General features: G+C 41.0%; 1 protein-coding gene across 3 annotated transcripts in view; it reads left to right on the top strand.

Moving 5' to 3' along the window:
* Positions 1–16987, top strand: part of OIT3 (oncoprotein induced transcript 3) — an 88549-nt gene that overhangs the window by 3668 nt on the left and 67894 nt on the right. For all 3 annotated transcript variants that reach the window (XR_013824255.1, XR_013824256.1, XM_079899934.1), the window contains exons 2-7: positions 380–754; positions 1548–1655; positions 6418–6540; positions 10200–10322; positions 11928–12088; positions 13701–14116. Coding sequence is in view for 1 of the 3 variants with exons in the window: in XM_079899934.1 (XP_079756060.1) it covers positions 380–754; positions 1548–1655; positions 6418–6540; positions 10200–10322; positions 11928–12088; positions 13701–14116 (1306 nt within the window). In the remaining 2 variants the exon portion in view is untranslated. The remainder of the gene's footprint in view (positions 1–379; positions 755–1547; positions 1656–6417; positions 6541–10199; positions 10323–11927; positions 12089–13700; positions 14117–16987) is intronic.

Below are 16987 nucleotides of genomic sequence, written 5' to 3'. Positions count from 1 at the left end.
TTACTTTCATAAAATATAGCCTCCAGGTGTGAACACAGTACTCAAAATATAGTCTGACCAGTGCAGATTTCAGTGAGACTATAACCTCCCTTGGTCTGAACAACTATCCTATCAGATGATTACTCTGGATGAAAGGTTTAGTTCAATGCAAACACAAAACCTTAAATAGATTTGAAATAATTTTTCAAATGTAAAAGGCATTTATGAAATATGTTTACGTCAACTTGAGGAATCTTAAACAGCTACTTTTGGGGACTTTAGATTATTTCTTTCTTGAACTAAAAAGCCAGAATGTAAGACCAAGAAGGTGGACTCAGGCTATTGCCACTGTGATCTGAAACATCACAAGGTGCCTCTGAGGTGTCCTTTTCATTCCCAGCCCTAGATCCTTGTTCTGCTTACATCAGTCTGAATGAGCCGTGGAGGAACACTGACCACCAATTTGATGAGTCTCAAGGTTCCCCTCTGTGTGACAACAATGTGGATGGGGAGTGGTACCGCTTCACAGGCATGGCAGGGGATGCCATGCCCACCTTCTGCATACCAGAAAACCACTGTGGAACCCATGCACCTGTCTGGCTCAATGGCAGCCACCCTCTGGAAGGTGATGGCATTGTGCAACGCCAGGCCTGTGCGAGCTTCAGTGGGAACTGCTGCCTCTGGAACACCACGGTGGAGGTCAAGGCTTGCCCTGGAGGCTACTACGTGTATCGTCTGGCCAAGCCCAGTGTCTGCTTTCACGTCTACTGTGGTCGTGAGTACCTTCCCTGGGCTCTTTTCCCTCCCCCCACAAGGCCACATATGGCATCAAAGAGAAAAACACCATAGGAAATTTGGTTATGGTAGTATCTCAGAGCCTGAAGAACATTGATTTAGGGCCACGGATACCTCCAGATCATGATTTCTGAGGTCTGTCCTTAGATTTCTGAAAAATTCCTGAAGAATAGAAAGGGAAAGGAGCTATGACTTTGATCAGTTTTACTTTGTCTTCCACTCCATTCAAACAGAACAGTAGAAAGTGAAATGTTGACTTAGATTATTTAGTGTGGATTTCCAGCCTTTTTGGGCATGGAGGACCCCTTCTCAATATATATTTCAGACATCCATACGGTAGCATTGTGCTTAGTGCCCACTGATTTTTTAAATGATGTATAATGGGAAGAAGCCACTTGAGATCAGTAATACTTTTAAGTGAATTTTCATGTTATTAATCCCATAAAAATCTGTATACATTTAAAAAATAGACTGCATAGAAGAGTAGGACATAATGCTTACTTAATCTACAGCTCATGTTTGGTGAGGTTTTAGATTTGCAGAAACTCCATGGTCACCCAAGGATCTGAAGTTGGGACTCATTGAACTCAATGACAGAACATGTCCCTAGGCAGCACCTCTTGCCATTGGGCTATATAAACGCTGATCAATGAGAATTCTCTTGATGTTGGCTGGGAATTCATACCCCATGATTGAACTCATGAGGCTTTCTCATGGATGAGAGTGTCCTCTGGTCCTCGCCCTTCCTGAAAGGTCCTCTTTATCCTCCATAGATTTTTATGACATCTGTGATGAGGACTGCCACGGCAGCTGCCTGGATACCAGTGGGTGCACGTGCTCTCCAGGAACCGTGCTAGGCCCCGACAGACAGACATGCTTTGGTAAGAAACCCATCTTGCGGTAGAAACAGGCTATTAGGAGTAAAGGACAAATCAAAAACTCTTCCTGACTCAGAGCACCATCATTTTTCCAGTTTGTGTCTCTGAAAACTCAGAATGGGGTTTGTCTTTTTAGTTCATAACTAAAGCCTCAAGCCAAATTTATATCATGTGTCGGGACAGTCTGGGATTGCGTTGTCCAATACACTAGCCACTAGCCATGTGTGGCTATGTGGCTTGTGTGACTGAAAAAGTGAATTGTAATTTTACTTAATTTTAATTTAAAAGCTAATATTTGATTCAGTCATTGGAAAGCTAAAAATGTGTGGGGCAACTTGAGTGAACTGTAAATTTTATGACTCTAAAATACAGCTCAAGTATTTCTGATGAAAATTTATCATCCAAATTGAGAATACTATAAGTATAAAATACACACCAGATTTTGAAGATTAGTTCAGAAAAAGAATAAAAGATCAATAATTTTAATATTGATTATATATTGAAATGAAATATTTTAGACATACTGGATAAAATGAAATCTATTTTTTAATTTATTTTATTTATGTATGTATTATCTTTTGGTTGCACTGGGTCTTAGTTGCGGCATGTGGGATCTTCGTTGAGGCACATGGGATCTTCAGTTGTGGCATGCGGGATCTTTCATTGAGGCGCACGGGCTTCTCTCTGGTTGTGGTGTGCAGGTTTTTCTCTCTCTAGTTGTGGCACACAGGCTCCAGAGTGTGTGGGCTCTGTAGTTTGTGGCACGAGGACTCTCTTGTTGAGGGACGCGGGCTCAGTAGTTGTGGCACCCTGGTTTAGTTGCCCCACAGTGTGTGGGATCTTAGTTCCCCAACCAGGGATTGAACCTGCATCCCCTGCATTGGAAGGCAGATTCTTTACCACTGGACAACCAGGGAAGTCCCTAAAATATATTATTAAGATTAATTTTACCAATGTCTTTTAACAAATTTTTTAATGTGACTACTAGGCAATTTTACATTACATGTGTGTCTTGCTTTGTATTTCTGTTGGGTAGCTTTGGTCTAGAATTATCTAAGGACATACTCCTGTAGCTTCACTGATATAATTTTGGTTTGTCTGAGTAGCAAGAAAGGGGAGTCAGATTATTTGTAGGAAATCCAGAGTTGTCCAATTGTATACATGTTTTGTTGTCTACAGCAGGGAGAAAATAGAGTTGAAAAACCCAGGACTGAAGATCATCTATTTTCTGTTTAGTGTTATGAAGCTTTTTGTATTCAGACTCAAATAGAGTTAAAACAAGTCTAGAGAGAAAGGGGAGGACTACCCCACAGCTGCCTCCTCCAGAAGAAGAGTAACAAGATCAGGATGGGATAGGGCATCAGGATGAAAGGGATATCAAAGGGTTCTTATTTTAGAAAAGCTTTTGTTCCTCAGTCTCTTTAATGAACCCCACTAGCCATCCCACGGAGCACGGTTAGGCGCTCCCATAACAGTTGTTAGGGCTCTTGCCTGGTTGATTTTGACTATGTGATTTAATGTAAACAGGTTCAGGGTGTGGGGGACGATGGTTCCTACAATTCCGCCCAACCCCTCACACTGCGCGCGCACACACACACACACACACACACACACACACACACACACACGTGTCTGTTGGAAAATATTTGGCTTCCTCTTAAGGCAGGAGTTGTTCATTCATCTCTTCTTTTGTTTTAATATAACTTTTGAATAGGTGATGTATTTAAATGGCTCCCAAGTTAAACAGCATGAGGGTATACAGTGAAATATCTAGCTCTCTGTCCCCCATTTGCTCCACTTCCCTCTCCTCCAACTCCATCCCCAGTAAACTCTTTTTTTTAAAAATATTTATTTTTTTTCTTTATTTTACTTTATTTTTTTGGCTGTGTCGGGTCTTAGCTGCAGCACACGGGATCTTTCGTTGTGGAACACGGGCTTCTCTCTAGTTGTGGCACATGCGCTCCCGGGCGCGTGGGCTCTGTAGTTGTGGTGGCCCGTGGGCTCTCTCATCGAGGCTCATGAGCTCAGTAGTTTTGGCGCGCAGGCTTAGTTGCCCCACAGCATGTGGGATCTTAGTTCCCTGACCAGGGATCGAACCCACGTCCCCTGCATTGGAAGGTAGATTCTTTACCACTGGACCACCAGGGAAGTCCCGCAAGTAAACTCTTACATTATTTACTTACGTATGCTTCCAGGGTTTCTTCAGGCAGATATAAAAATAAAAATATACATATTTATTTATTTGTTGCCGTTTTTTAAACCAAAGCTTGCATATTATACACACCATACACATCTCTTGCTTAACAATTTATCTTGGACATCTCTGCCTATCGGGACATAGGGAAAAGCCCCCAGTTCCTGCCTGGAGTCTGTCTGTTGGTTTCAGGGAGATCATGAACTCCCTGAAATTAGAGGCAAAGTTTTGTGTTTATGTGCATGTGTCAATGTTACTTTAGTTTTTTAAAAAATATATAACAATTTTAATTATTTATTATAAATTATTTTTTCAGGCAGAGAGAAGAGTATAGGAAAATAATATAACAGACACTCATGTACCCAGATTTATAGCTAAATTTTTCTTCCTTTTTGAATTAAAAAAAATTTTTTTAATTAATTTATTTATTTTTGGCTGCATTGGGTCTTCATTGCTGCATGTGGGCTTTCTCTAGTTGTGGCGAGCGGGGGCTACTCTTCGCTGCGGTGCATGGGCTTCTCATTGCGGTGGCTTCTCTTGTTGTGAAGCATGGGCTCTAGGCACGCGGGCTTCAGTAGCTGTGCCTCACAGGCTCAGCAGTTTTGGCGCATAACTTAGTTGCTCCGCGGCATGTGGGGCCTTCCCGGACCAGGGCTCGAACCCGTGTCCCCTGCATTGGCAGGTGGATTCTTAACCACTGCACCACCAGGGAAGTCCCTCTTCCTTTTTTTAAAATAAAATTTTACAGATACAAATAAAGCCATCTCACTCCATCTCTTTTACCTCTCTCACCCTCCAGGGGTAAAAATCACAGTTTTGAAGTTAGTGTGTGTCCTTCTGGTCCCTGTTTTTATGCTTTTATTATCTATGTAATAAATAACAATAATAATATAACATAACAATAGCAATATATAGCATTGTTTTGTGTGTTCTTAAAATTAACATAAAAATGATACCTTACCTCACGTGTGAGATTTTCTCTAGAGTATACCCATAAAAGTGGAATTGCTGGGGCATAGAGTTTCTAAGGCTGTAAGTGACAATAAACTCCCAGATAACAATGGCTTCGATAAGTAGAAGCGTATTTCTCTCTCAGGTAAAATACTCAGTCTCCAGGTGAGCAATCCAGGCTTTCGACAGAGGGTGAACCCAAGCACCAGTGTGGCCACTCCCAGGAGGGCTGCTAGCACCTCTAGCCATCCACTGTCCAGGCAGTAGGGGCCCTGATGAAGGATCTAATCTTAGCAACTATATTTTTCATTTCTACGAGTTCTGTGTGTTTGTTTTGTTTCAATTCTGCCTTGTCTTCCTCCACAATTTTATTTTGGTTACTGGCCTTACTCTTATCTGTTTAGTAATTTTTTAAATCCTTGTATTATGGATTTTTCTGGATTATTCTGTTCTCTCCAGTTCAGAGCCTCCCATTGGTTATCTTGTCAGCTTTCTCATAGTGGATCATCTCCTCCTGCATATGTTTTATGATAAACCACCTTCTGTTGTCATTGTTTTTCTGTGGTCCTCCACTCTTATTATCTGGTTTGAGGAGTTCTTTTTTACCACAGAGAGTTTTTTGATTGCTTGTGTCACAGAAGCTTCACCAGTCCAGGCCAAACTTTACATCAGTTTCTCAGTTTCAAGATCCCCACGCCATGTGGGAATTATGAGTTCATACTTCAGCCGTGGCAGGGCCCAACGTGGGGTTTATGAAGGCTTTTCTCTTTCCTAGAGCCTCAGGCAGAGAGCTCCTTATTTCTTTCCTGGGCCTCGGAGCAGAGTCCTTCTCCTCCCCCTTTCATTGTGGGGATACGTTTTCCAGGGTCCTAGACTTGAGCAGGGTTTCAGTTCTAGCTCATCTCCTCTCGTGGGCCCAAGGCCATGCCTCCTGTCACCTTGTGGGTGTTTAAACCCCAGTCCCTGGTTTATATCCTGTATCCAAGCCATGGCAAATTTAACTCCTCAAGCTCCCCTGTTTTTGTTTGTAGAAGGAAGGGGATCGACATTTGTTGCCAACTGTGCTTATTCTTTTTATAGCAAGAGTCCATGTCCTTCATCAGATTCTTAAAAATGTTAGCAATCATTGCTTAAGTACAATGGGGGAATATTCCAATATTTAAATTGATTTGAGGGCAGTTCTTCATGTTTTAAAGAAGACTGCTTCGCAAAAAATTTTATCCAACATATCCTCTGCAATGCAAATTCCTTTAATGCATTTAAAACACAGTTTGATTTATGTTTTATTTATTTAGCAAATCGTCAGGAATTGCAGAAAGTGAGACTCTCCAATACAAACAAGCAGGTGAACCCAAATACCAAAGGGGACTTCATTTCCCCAACAGTTTTGCCCTGAGGAGGGAACTGGCAAGCAACCAACTAACTGCCTTCCGCTCCAGCAGAGGGCAGAGGGACAAATAACTTGGTGGGGAGACCAGGTTAATAAAACTGATTATATTGGAGTTGGTTTGTGGAAAGTCTATGGACAGGATCTGAAAAGATGTGGAGTTTCTGCTAAGGGGCTTGGGAAAAGGTTGCATGGCTCAGCAGTATCTAAATGGTGTGGTCTCTCTTCTACAGATGAAAATGAATGTGAAAAAAACAATGGTGGCTGCAGTGAGATCTGTGTAAACCTCAAAAATTCATATCGCTGTGAGTGTGGGGTTGGCCGTGTGCTAAGAAGTGATGGCAAGACATGTGAAGGTGAGATGGGCAAGAAGGGATTCACATCAAGAGCCCCCAGTAAGCCATTGGCTTATTCTTTGATGTTCATAAAACTGGCCAACGTCAGAAGAGAGTAACAATCTGGCTGAGTAAAGAAACGACAAATCATCATTACTGAGAATCATTGCAGGATGCTCGTGTTGCAGACAGAATGCAGTGTTGATTTTGTCTCCAAGCTTTAGCAGGAGGGAGCTGTTGCATTTTGCAAGAGGCAGAGAGCTGCATTTTAATTGGTGGTATGAAAATAGGGTATTCCGTGTTTCTCAAACTTTAATGTGCCCACGAATCACCTGCGATCTTGTTAAAATACAGGTTTTGATTCAGTAGGTCTGGGGTCAGGTGAAGATATTGCATTTCTAAATAACTTCTAGGTGACACCTGTGCTGCATATCCAGGGAGCACATCTGGAGTAGCAAGATAATGGAGGTAGGTAGCATAACAAATGGTTTACAGCAGTGTTTCTCAAACTTCCCTGCTGAGAATCACCTGGGTGCCTTTAAAGCTGGCCTTTCCCAGGCCTCTCTCCTGGAAACTCTGGTTCAGTGGGGGTGGGAGGGGCCTTACAGTTTGTGTTTTTACCAAGTTTCTAGGTGAGTCTTACCATCTTGGAAGTTTGGGAAACTGGCTTACATGAAGCCATTTTTTTTTTTACTCATATGCTTTGAATTTATTAGAGATTAATACATTTTTAGAGATAAGTAAACTTATCTTTTTTTTTTTTTTTTTGCGGTACACGGGCCTCTCACTGTTGTGGCCTCTCCCGTTGCGGAGCACAGGCTCTGGACGTGCAGGCTCAGCCGCCATGGCTCACGGGCCCAGCCGCTCTGTGGCATGTGGGATCTTCCCGGACCGGGGCACGAACCTGTGTCCCCTGCATTGGCAGGCAGACTCTCAACCACTATGCCACCAGGGAAGCCCTAAACTTATCTATTTTTGATAGTAGAAATGCTGCATACATTTCATATAATTAAGTACTAAAAAGAATTTGTAATGTATGTCAAATAATTGAAATGGAAATTGTTTACTATTATGACATGAAACTTAGATAATGTCCCTCTCTAAGGCCCTTGCAAATTATCCCAAATAAAATTTCATCACTTCCACTTTAATAAGTCTGAATCTCATGATATTGGGAGTTGAGAGACAAAAAAAGGAAAAAATTCTGCATATTATATGAAGAGATAAATGGCTTAATTATCATTATTTACAGAGGACATATGATTTGTCCCAGAGGGTAATTGAATTTGTGGCATAACAGATTATAATACTGCTTACGATTTCACTTTATTCTAGTTATATTCAAAATAATAAAATACTACCCCAAAAGGAAAAATTATGGCTAGTGCTCACAATTCATTTCATGCAACAAAATTTGCGTTATTAACTCAGGGACCATTAACCAGGGTATCAAATTACTGTCCCTTGTAAAAAGACTAAATGTACTTTAAATTTTATTGAGTAAGAGTGATGTCCTGAATCCTCCTTAAATCTTATTTTATGCAATAATCTTTACATATTTAAATATTAACAAAATGTTCCATGATGAACATTTATAATTACTCATGAGTATTTCATTGGAAATATTAAGTTAATCCTCATATAATTTTAGAACCTAATAATCATAACTGAAAAGTATTTTAGCAGAAGATAAAATTTGAATATGAATTACACTTTAGGATTAAGATTCATATTTGAAATCCTGCTTTTTTTTTGTTTTGTTTTTTGTTTGTTTTTTTGTTTTTATGGAAACCCTTACATTTTATTGATAGTCCAAACATATTTCTTTCTTTAGCTAGTCTGTTAGATTAGCATATCTTCTTTTTTAAAATAAAAAGCTCTTTTTAATTTTTAAGTAACTTTTATTGTTTTGTTTTATTATGAAAGAGTTATGTTCATAGAAGAAAATACAAAGGAGTAAAAGAACGATAACCAAAATGACCACAATCCCACTTGCAGATATAGCCATTCTAAACATTTTGGTATGTCCTTGGAAGAGACTTAAGATCCTTTAAACCAAATAAGAATTTCTGTTTATTTTGTGCTTTGCAGTTTTAGACCTGGAAATATCCTGAGTGAACATTTAATCCAACCCTTTCATTTTACATATATTGAAATTGAGGCCCAGGGAAATTAACTGACTTAAGGAAGACCATTTTTAAGAAAAAAATTTCCTATTAATGTTGACTTTAACATTTTATAGCATATTTTATGCTTTCTTCTACACCATTATATATCATTTTCAGCTATTTCAAAAACCCATAGGAATACTCTTATCCTTTTTAATTGTACAGATTTATAAACAGGTGATAGCCTAATCTCTCCTAAGTTTTGCAAAGATTAATTCATCACAAATTTATTCTCTCTCCCTGTTTCACAAAAATTGATTCATCTCAAGTTAATTTACTAAGGACTAATATTTTTATTATTAATGAACTGAGACTAATAGCTATAACTGGAAATTGGCTCATATCTTTCCTTGAACATCTTAAATGATTTGAAAGCATTCCCTTTTTTTTTTTTTGGCCATGCCATGCGGCATGTAGGATCTTATTTCCCCAACTAGGGATCGAACACAGGCCCTTGACAGTGAGAGTGTGGAGTCCTAACAACTGGACCACCAGGGGATTCCTGAACGCATTCCCTTTTATTATCTGACCCCTAAAACAGGGACCAGTAAACTTTTTCTGCATAAACACAATAGTAGATATTTAAGGCTTTGCGGACCATATGGAATCTGTTGAAACTACTCAACTCTGCCCTTGTAATGAGAAAGCACCCATAGACAATAGGGAAATAAATGGGTATGACTGTGTGCCAATAAAACTTTATTTACAACAACATGTAGCAGGCCAGAGTTTGATGACCCATGATCTAGAAGATCATATCCAGAGCCCACAAAGGTCATTATGTTTCCTCGCTAACTATGACATTATGTGGTAGTTTCTTCATTTTTCAACTGAATATTTTTCCTTTTTGCACATTTGGTTGAGTATGCTTTTTGAAAATGTGAAACTTTTAAAAAGAAAACTTTAAAAAACTATGTCATAAGAGGAATGTCACAAAGAGCTCAGCTGAGTGGAATCTTTCAGTGTGTTGTCCAGGTTTCATTTTTATAATGTGCTGTCAGCCCAAGAAACATATCTCCAGTGCTATTATTCCTAGAGATTTGAGGAGAGGGGCTGGTGATCCAACCACTGGTAATAGCTCTGACTAACTCTGATCCATTTAGCTGCTCTAGGTGAATTTATATTCTGTCAGTCCCTTTTACATCAATAATACTCTACAAAATTTCAAACTGGGTGGACTAAATGTTACAGAAATTAAGAAATGACTTTTGGGTCTTCCTCCCCAAAATTGTAGTCTAACCATGAGAAAAACAGACAAAGCTGGATTGAAGGGCATTCTACAAAATGACCAGCTTAAATGGTTAGAGCTATGTGTGTTGTAAGATTGCTCTTTGTAGCTTTAACATTTAATAAACTTCTTTGTGGACATCATGTCTCAGTGACTGAGTTGGGCCCCAATGATACTGTGGTAAGTCAAGTACAATGCCTGATGCAAAGTACCAGTCCAAGAACCAGAATTCTTGGGGAAGAGGGCTACAACATCATTCCCTTTTCTTTTGGTTTTTATTGCAGACATTGAAGGATGCCACAATAACAATGGCGGCTGCAGCCATTCTTGCCTTATGTCTGAGAAGGGCTATCAGTGTGAATGTCCCCGGGGCTTGGTGCTGTCTGAGGATAACCACACTTGCCAAGGTAGTACATGCTCAACCTCTGCTCTTAATTCCTCCCTCTTAATCTCCCTGCCTTCCTCAACCGAGTGTGTCAAGATTCTCATCTTTTAGAACACCACCTCTTTTAGCAGCATGTGTACACTCTGGAATCATTTAAAAATTGTGGTAAAAAAATATAACATAAAATTTACCATCTAAACCAATTTTAAGTGTATAGTTCAGCAGTGTTATATATATTCACATTTTTGTGCAACGAATCTTCAGAACTTTTTCATCTTGCGAAACTGAAACTCTATACCCATTAAAACAAGGACCCCTCATTCCTTCCTCCCTCCAACCCCTGGCAACCACCATTCTACTTTCAGTTTCCATGAAGTCAACTACTTTAGGTACCTCATATAAGTGGACTCCTACGGTATTTGTCTTTTTGTGGTTGACTTAATTTCACTTAGCAAATTGTCCACAAGGTTCATCCATGTTGCAGCATATGACAGGATTCCTTCCCTTTATAAAGCTATTCCACTGCATGGGTATACCACATTTTGTTTATCCATTCATCCATTGATGGACATTTGGATTGCTTGTCAATAATGCTGCTATGAACACGGGTGTGCAAATATCTCTTTGAGGTCCTGCTTTCAACTCTTTTGGACCTATGTCCAGAAACAGGATTGCTAGATCATACAGTTTCCTTTGCTTTTTACTTTTGATTTTTTTCTCTAATTTCTATTATTAGTTGTATAACTAATACTTAATTTAGATGGAATTCCCCTCTTTTCTAACAGATAATTGGCTTATGAAAAGTTGAAAGCCCTAGGGAACTGATTCTTCCCCCTACACGTACAATCTGATCATCAACAATCCTCTGAGAACTATTTTCTGGAAATCTAGTTATTTATGTCCAGAAAATTAATTCACTCACCCATCAAGTATCTAATGAGCACCTATATGTGACTTCTTTATACTAAGCCGTTGCTGTGATATGCCCTCACATACTGATATTGCCCTCACATATTGTCTGACAGTACCCTTTGTACTCCTTTTAGAGTATTTGTACAGTCTAGAGGAGTGAATGCTAAGGAAGAGCAATCTTTTTATATTAAATTAAAGTGAATTTTATAGTTTATGGTTTATTGAGCAATGCAAGGACAATTTAGAACTCTTCCCCAAGTGCGCTAACGCTGTTTTTATTACCTCTGTTTTATGGGGCAGTAATTAATGGGAAAGTCAAAGTGGTAGCGTTATGTAATTTAAGCCTATATCAAAGCAGTGCTTTTTCTGTATTGCCAATAAATTGTGTTTGTGCTAAAAGTTCGTCCTTTAGGTGTTTCAGCGCATGGAGTTATGCTAGACACACTTTGAAATAAATGTTTGTTGGATTGAAATTTTGATACAGTATTTTCTCATTTGGGAACCAATATAGTATTTGAGGAGCATTATTTGACCACAACCTTGGGAGTTAGGAGTCCAGGTTTTATTCACCAATTTGTTTTGAGCCTCAGAGGTTTCCTTGAGGATAGAACAAAAAGTTCAAGGTGTGGGAGGGAGAAGTTATTTCTCCTAGAATCCTCCTTCCCTTCTCCCAGTCCCACGTTTCCAGTTCTAACAGCAGTTCCTGTCCCCGCAGTCCCCGTGTTCTGCAGATCGAACACCATTGAAGTGAGCATCCCCAGGGACCTGGTCGGCGGTCTGGAGCTCTTCCTAACCAACACCTCCTGCCGAGGCGTGTCCAATGGCACCCACGTCAACATCCTCTTCTCCCTCAAGACATGTGGCACAGTGGTCGATGTAGGTTCTTCCTGAAGGACCCTTGGGGAATGACCAAATCCAGTTATTTGGGAAGTTGTTGACAGAGGTGTGCAGTGTGGCTTGCGTCATAGATGAAATATTTCCACATAAAAGAATGGAGTTAAAAAAATCATATACCATTCATTTAACAAATGTGTTATTGAGCATCTGCTGTGCTGTGGTCCCAACACTGGGAGGACAATGGCTTAAAAAGAATTCTGTTCTTTCTGTTCTCAAATGGTACCATCTCTCCAATATGTGCAGACATTTTTCTGAGTGCATCAGCACCAGTACCCGGAGGCTGGCTATGTCTCCTCTGACCAATTATTATACTTGAAGATAGTGACTGATTAGATGATGGTTCATTTATGAGGTAGTAAATGAGTTCAGGGATTGAACCAGTTAGAGGTAAAAGGTTTGTACTTTCCTGCAAGAATCTGTGCACAGCCCTGTGCTGGGAGCCTGAGGGATATGTGAAATAAGATTCCTGACTTTTAGGAATATCCACAGTAGTATTGAGATGAAAACACACACAAATTATAAATAAGAGACAGTGATACAGTTGACGGGTGGTATAGGAGTCCAGAAAAGGACAAACAATGGAACAGTCACGACAAGTGGGACTTGAATTGGGGTGGAAGCATGTGTGTGGTTGATACAGGCGGAGACGAAAGGAAAGGGCATTTCAGACGGGAAACAAGTGAGCCAGTCTCAGACATGGGAACTCTTGAGGCTTAAGCTGAGTGAATGGGCAACACAGCCTGACTGGAAAAGGAGACTGGAAAAATAGTTGGGGGGAGACTATGCTTCCAGACATCTGCTTTGTGTGCTGAGGTGAGACGTTTGGGCTTTTTCCCATAGGAATGGGATTAAGCAGGCACTGTCATAATGAAATCAGAAGTGGGCAAGATGGATAGAAAAAAGAGGACCTGGACCCAGGAGATAAGTGTAGAGGCCCTTGCAATGAAATAAATACTTACTTATTGAATCCAACTTAGAGAAAATCAGAGAGCTAATGAGATTTGGGGTGAGACATGGGGGAGATATATGAGGAGAAGGTCCCGCTTTAGGCAAATTGTGTTTGTTGTATCTGTGGATAATCAAATGGAAATGCCCTACGATGAGCCAGGGGTTCTGGCATCCAGGAGAGCAGACAAGGCTGGAGATGAAGAACTGAAAAATCATCTGGGTAAACGCGACAGCTGAAGTCTGCGTGGGGTTGAGCTCAGCACAATGTCATGCTGCAGCACCATCACCAGGTCTAGGATTCCAGAAAAAGAATAATGTACAGAAGCTGTTCTTTTCTAAAATATCAGAGCTTTGAATTGGCTGATTCTGCATAGCTCAGGTTTTTATGACTAATACTCCAAAAGAATGTGTGGGTTGACCATGAAGTGGTATGTAAAACTCTTTTAACAGTCCAAATATCTTGCTAAAAGGAGGAGAAGCAATTAAAAAAAAAAAGGAAGCCTCAGGCTTCAGCAACCAAATCTCTCATGTGCTTTGATGTAAAAAGAAATTTGGAGAACGTTGAGGTGGGCGGGGGGCGGGGGCTGAGGTGCTCTGTGGAAATAAACATAGACTCTCCTCTCCTGGCCCTGGCCTGGCTCAGGTGGTGAACGACAAAATCGTGGCTAGCAACCTTGTGACAGGTCTACCCAAGCAGACCCCAGGGAGCAGCGGGGACATCATCATCCGAACCAGCAAACTGCTGATCCCTGTGACGTGTGAGTTCCCGCGCCTGTACACCATTTCCGAAGGCTACGTTCCCAACCTTCGCAACACCCCGCTGGAAATCATGAGCCGCAGTCACGGAATATTCCCTTTCACTCTGGAGATCTTCAAGGACCATGAGTTCGAAGAGCCCTACCGGGAAGCTCTGCCCACCCTCAAGCTGCGAGACTCCCTCTACTTTGGCATTGAGCCCCTGGTGCACGTGAATGGCTTAGAGAGCCTGGTGGAGAGCTGCTTTGCCACCCCTACGTCCAAGATCGACGAGATCCTGAAATACTACCTCATCCGGGATGGGTAAGTAGGCTGCTTGGACGATGGATTAGCCCCAGTTTACATCCGACCTCTGGGCACGAGAGCAAACTCAGTCATTTCTTAAAACCACCGCAGCACTCTCACCAGCTCTTAATTAGTTCAGAAACCGTTTGTGCGCATTTTGGTGGTAAAAACTGGTGAAGGAGAGGGGAGTCCAAAATGACTCCAAGGGGTCTAGCTCGTGTGACTGACTGGATGCCCTTAACCAAGATGAAAGGACACAGGTGGAGAAGCAGATTTGCTGTGAAAATATTGAATATGATAATTCCAAGTAATAATATTGTATTGTAAATACCTGCAGGATACTAAGGCAGAGAAGTTCAGTGGGCAGTTGGAAATGCGTCTCAGACCCAGGAACAAGGTCAAGACTAGAGACAAAGGACAGAGAATCGCCCCTGTTTATAGTCAAAACTATAGGATTAACCTGCCCAGAGAGATTGTAGAGCATGGGTGGCAAGTGGGGGCTGAGAATGCAAGAGGCTTAGGAAGTGGGAGCAGCAAATGCAGGCCCCTCTTTTTTTTTTTTTTTTTTTGCGATACGCGGGCCTCTCACTGTTGTGGCCTCTCCCGTTGCGGAGCACAGGCTCCGGACGCGCAGGCTCAGCGGCCATGGCTCACGGGCCCAGCCGCTCCGCGGCACGTGGAATCTTCCCAGACCGGGTCACGAACCCGTGTCCCCTGCATCGGCAGGCGGACCCTCAACCACTGCGCCACCAGGGAAGCCCCAGGCCCCTCTTTTAAGAAGTTTGGTAGTGAAGGAGAGAGAAGAAACACTTGGTCAGTTTTAGGAGAAGAAAGATCAGGTGAAGTTCGTTTCTGTTTGCTTGTTTTATACAAAGGAGATTTCCGTATTCCCTGAGGATGCTTGGATTGAGAACTTTGCTTGTCTCCGTGTATCATTGGAAGCCGCAGTTACCACACCCACTGCTTACATTCCCAGGAAAATTACACTCACATCCCAAACTCATAGTAGTATCTCATCAGTTTCTTCCTCATCCTCAATGTCAGATGGGACACATCTCAGGCAGATCAGGACCTGCAGCTTAAGAAAAGGCAAGTAGTCTAGTCAGAGCACCATAGGTGTGCCCCGGTTCATGCCCTTTGCTAATTGGCCTGGTAGACTCTGAAATTTCTCCTTTGCTTTTAACTCCCCAGATCTCTCACCACAGGCAAGCTTCACCTGCTGCTATCGATCTCCTGCACAATGATTTTCAACCCTTGATGCACATTAGGATCAACTGAGAAGCCTTTCTAAAAGTAGCAATACTCCAACCTGGTTCTCCACTCTTATTGCCCTAATTCCAGCTCTCATTATCTGTCACCCGGACAGGTAAAACGCTTTCTAACAGCCTCCTAAATCCCAGCTCTCAAGTCTCAGCTCCACAGAGCCCTGGCTATCCAGCCAAAAGAAAAAATATTATATGTATAGTCAGATCCCTGCTGAAAACATTTTGATGCCTCTTGATTTCCTTTGGTTGGTAAATTTAACTGTTTATCAGCAGGAGTACTTCTAGTTTCAGATTCCTGTAGCTCCTTAGCTTGTTTTCAGAATCTGGAAAATGAATCACTCTGAGCTGCTTTGGATGGCTAAGAGTAGGTCTCATAGCGGGCTTAAGCCCTTTAGATTTCTTGCCATCTTAAAGGGTTTTCCACAAAGTTTTAAAATGAAACGTAGAAGCATCAATTTTTATGTCTTTTTTTAAGTCACATAATTAAGTAGATTAGGAAATGGATTTACTTTTGGGGGAGAATGGATTTGGGTTCCTTTCAAGTTTTTTTACAGCTTTATTGCAGTGCTATTTGCATACAATAGATGTACATATTTAAAGTGTACAGTTTGATAAGTTCTGAGGTATACACCCTGGTGAAGTTATCACTACAATCAAGACAGTGAATATTTCTCTTACCCCAAGTTTTCTCCTGCCCCTCGTATTTACTTTTTGCAAACATAAACGTATAGTCTTAACTCATTTACTGGGAAAACATGTAACCTACAATCTCAATAAAGCTTGTTATTCAGACCCTCAGTTAGGACTGACTATATATTTTTATTTTAGACAGTTCTAAGAAGAAGCTGTGCTATTTAATTTTCCAGCCGTTAGCACACACAAAACAACAACAAAATGCTATGGAAGATGTTAAAATTGTTAAAAAGCATAGACAGAACTCAAAAACACTGCTGTGTGGGCCTGTTTCCACTATTCACAGGAAAACAGTCCCATTTCCGGTGCAATATTGTATAATACAATATCGGCTAGGACAATAATGGTGCATTTGAGATAATCCTTCAAAATAAAATCCAACTCTCAGCTTGGCTTGCTCTTCCTCGCCCTCTGACCTCTACCTTCTCCAGTTTCTGCTCCTGCCAAAGGGAACCATGGGCAATTCCCAAATTCTGTTGTTCCTTACACCCTCCTGACTCTGCACCTGCTGTTTCCACTGCCTGAAATCTTCTTCCCTTTTTCTTCCTGTCTGATTCTTACTGGTCCTTTGAGACACATTGGGATTTCTTTCCTCCATGAAGCCTTCCCTGATTCCTTCTGACCTGAACTAGATATCTTCCTTCCTTCTTCCTCCTCAATGCCTTGCCTACAGTAAAAGCCATTAAATATTTGTCTGATGAACTACTGAATGAGTATTTATCATAATACTAATCTGGGGCTAGTTCAGAGCCCTAAAATAAACATAATGCAGTTTACTTATATTTGTAAATTATTTGATTATTCACTGTCCTCAGCTTAAATTTAATTCAGGCTGACATTTAACATATCTGATTCACTTCCCTCTAGTTTGGTTGGCATATGCTCTGAGAATGCAAAATAATTTAATGCAAACCTAAGCAAAGTAGAATTA

The sequence above is a fragment of the Stenella coeruleoalba genome, assembly GCF_951394435.1.
Source record: "Stenella coeruleoalba genome assembly, chromosome: 16".
NCBI classification, from domain to species: Eukaryota; Metazoa; Chordata; class Mammalia; order Artiodactyla; family Delphinidae; genus Stenella; species Stenella coeruleoalba.
Note: the sequence above shows the minus strand (reverse complement) of the source record. Positions and strands in the feature narration are given on the sequence as shown.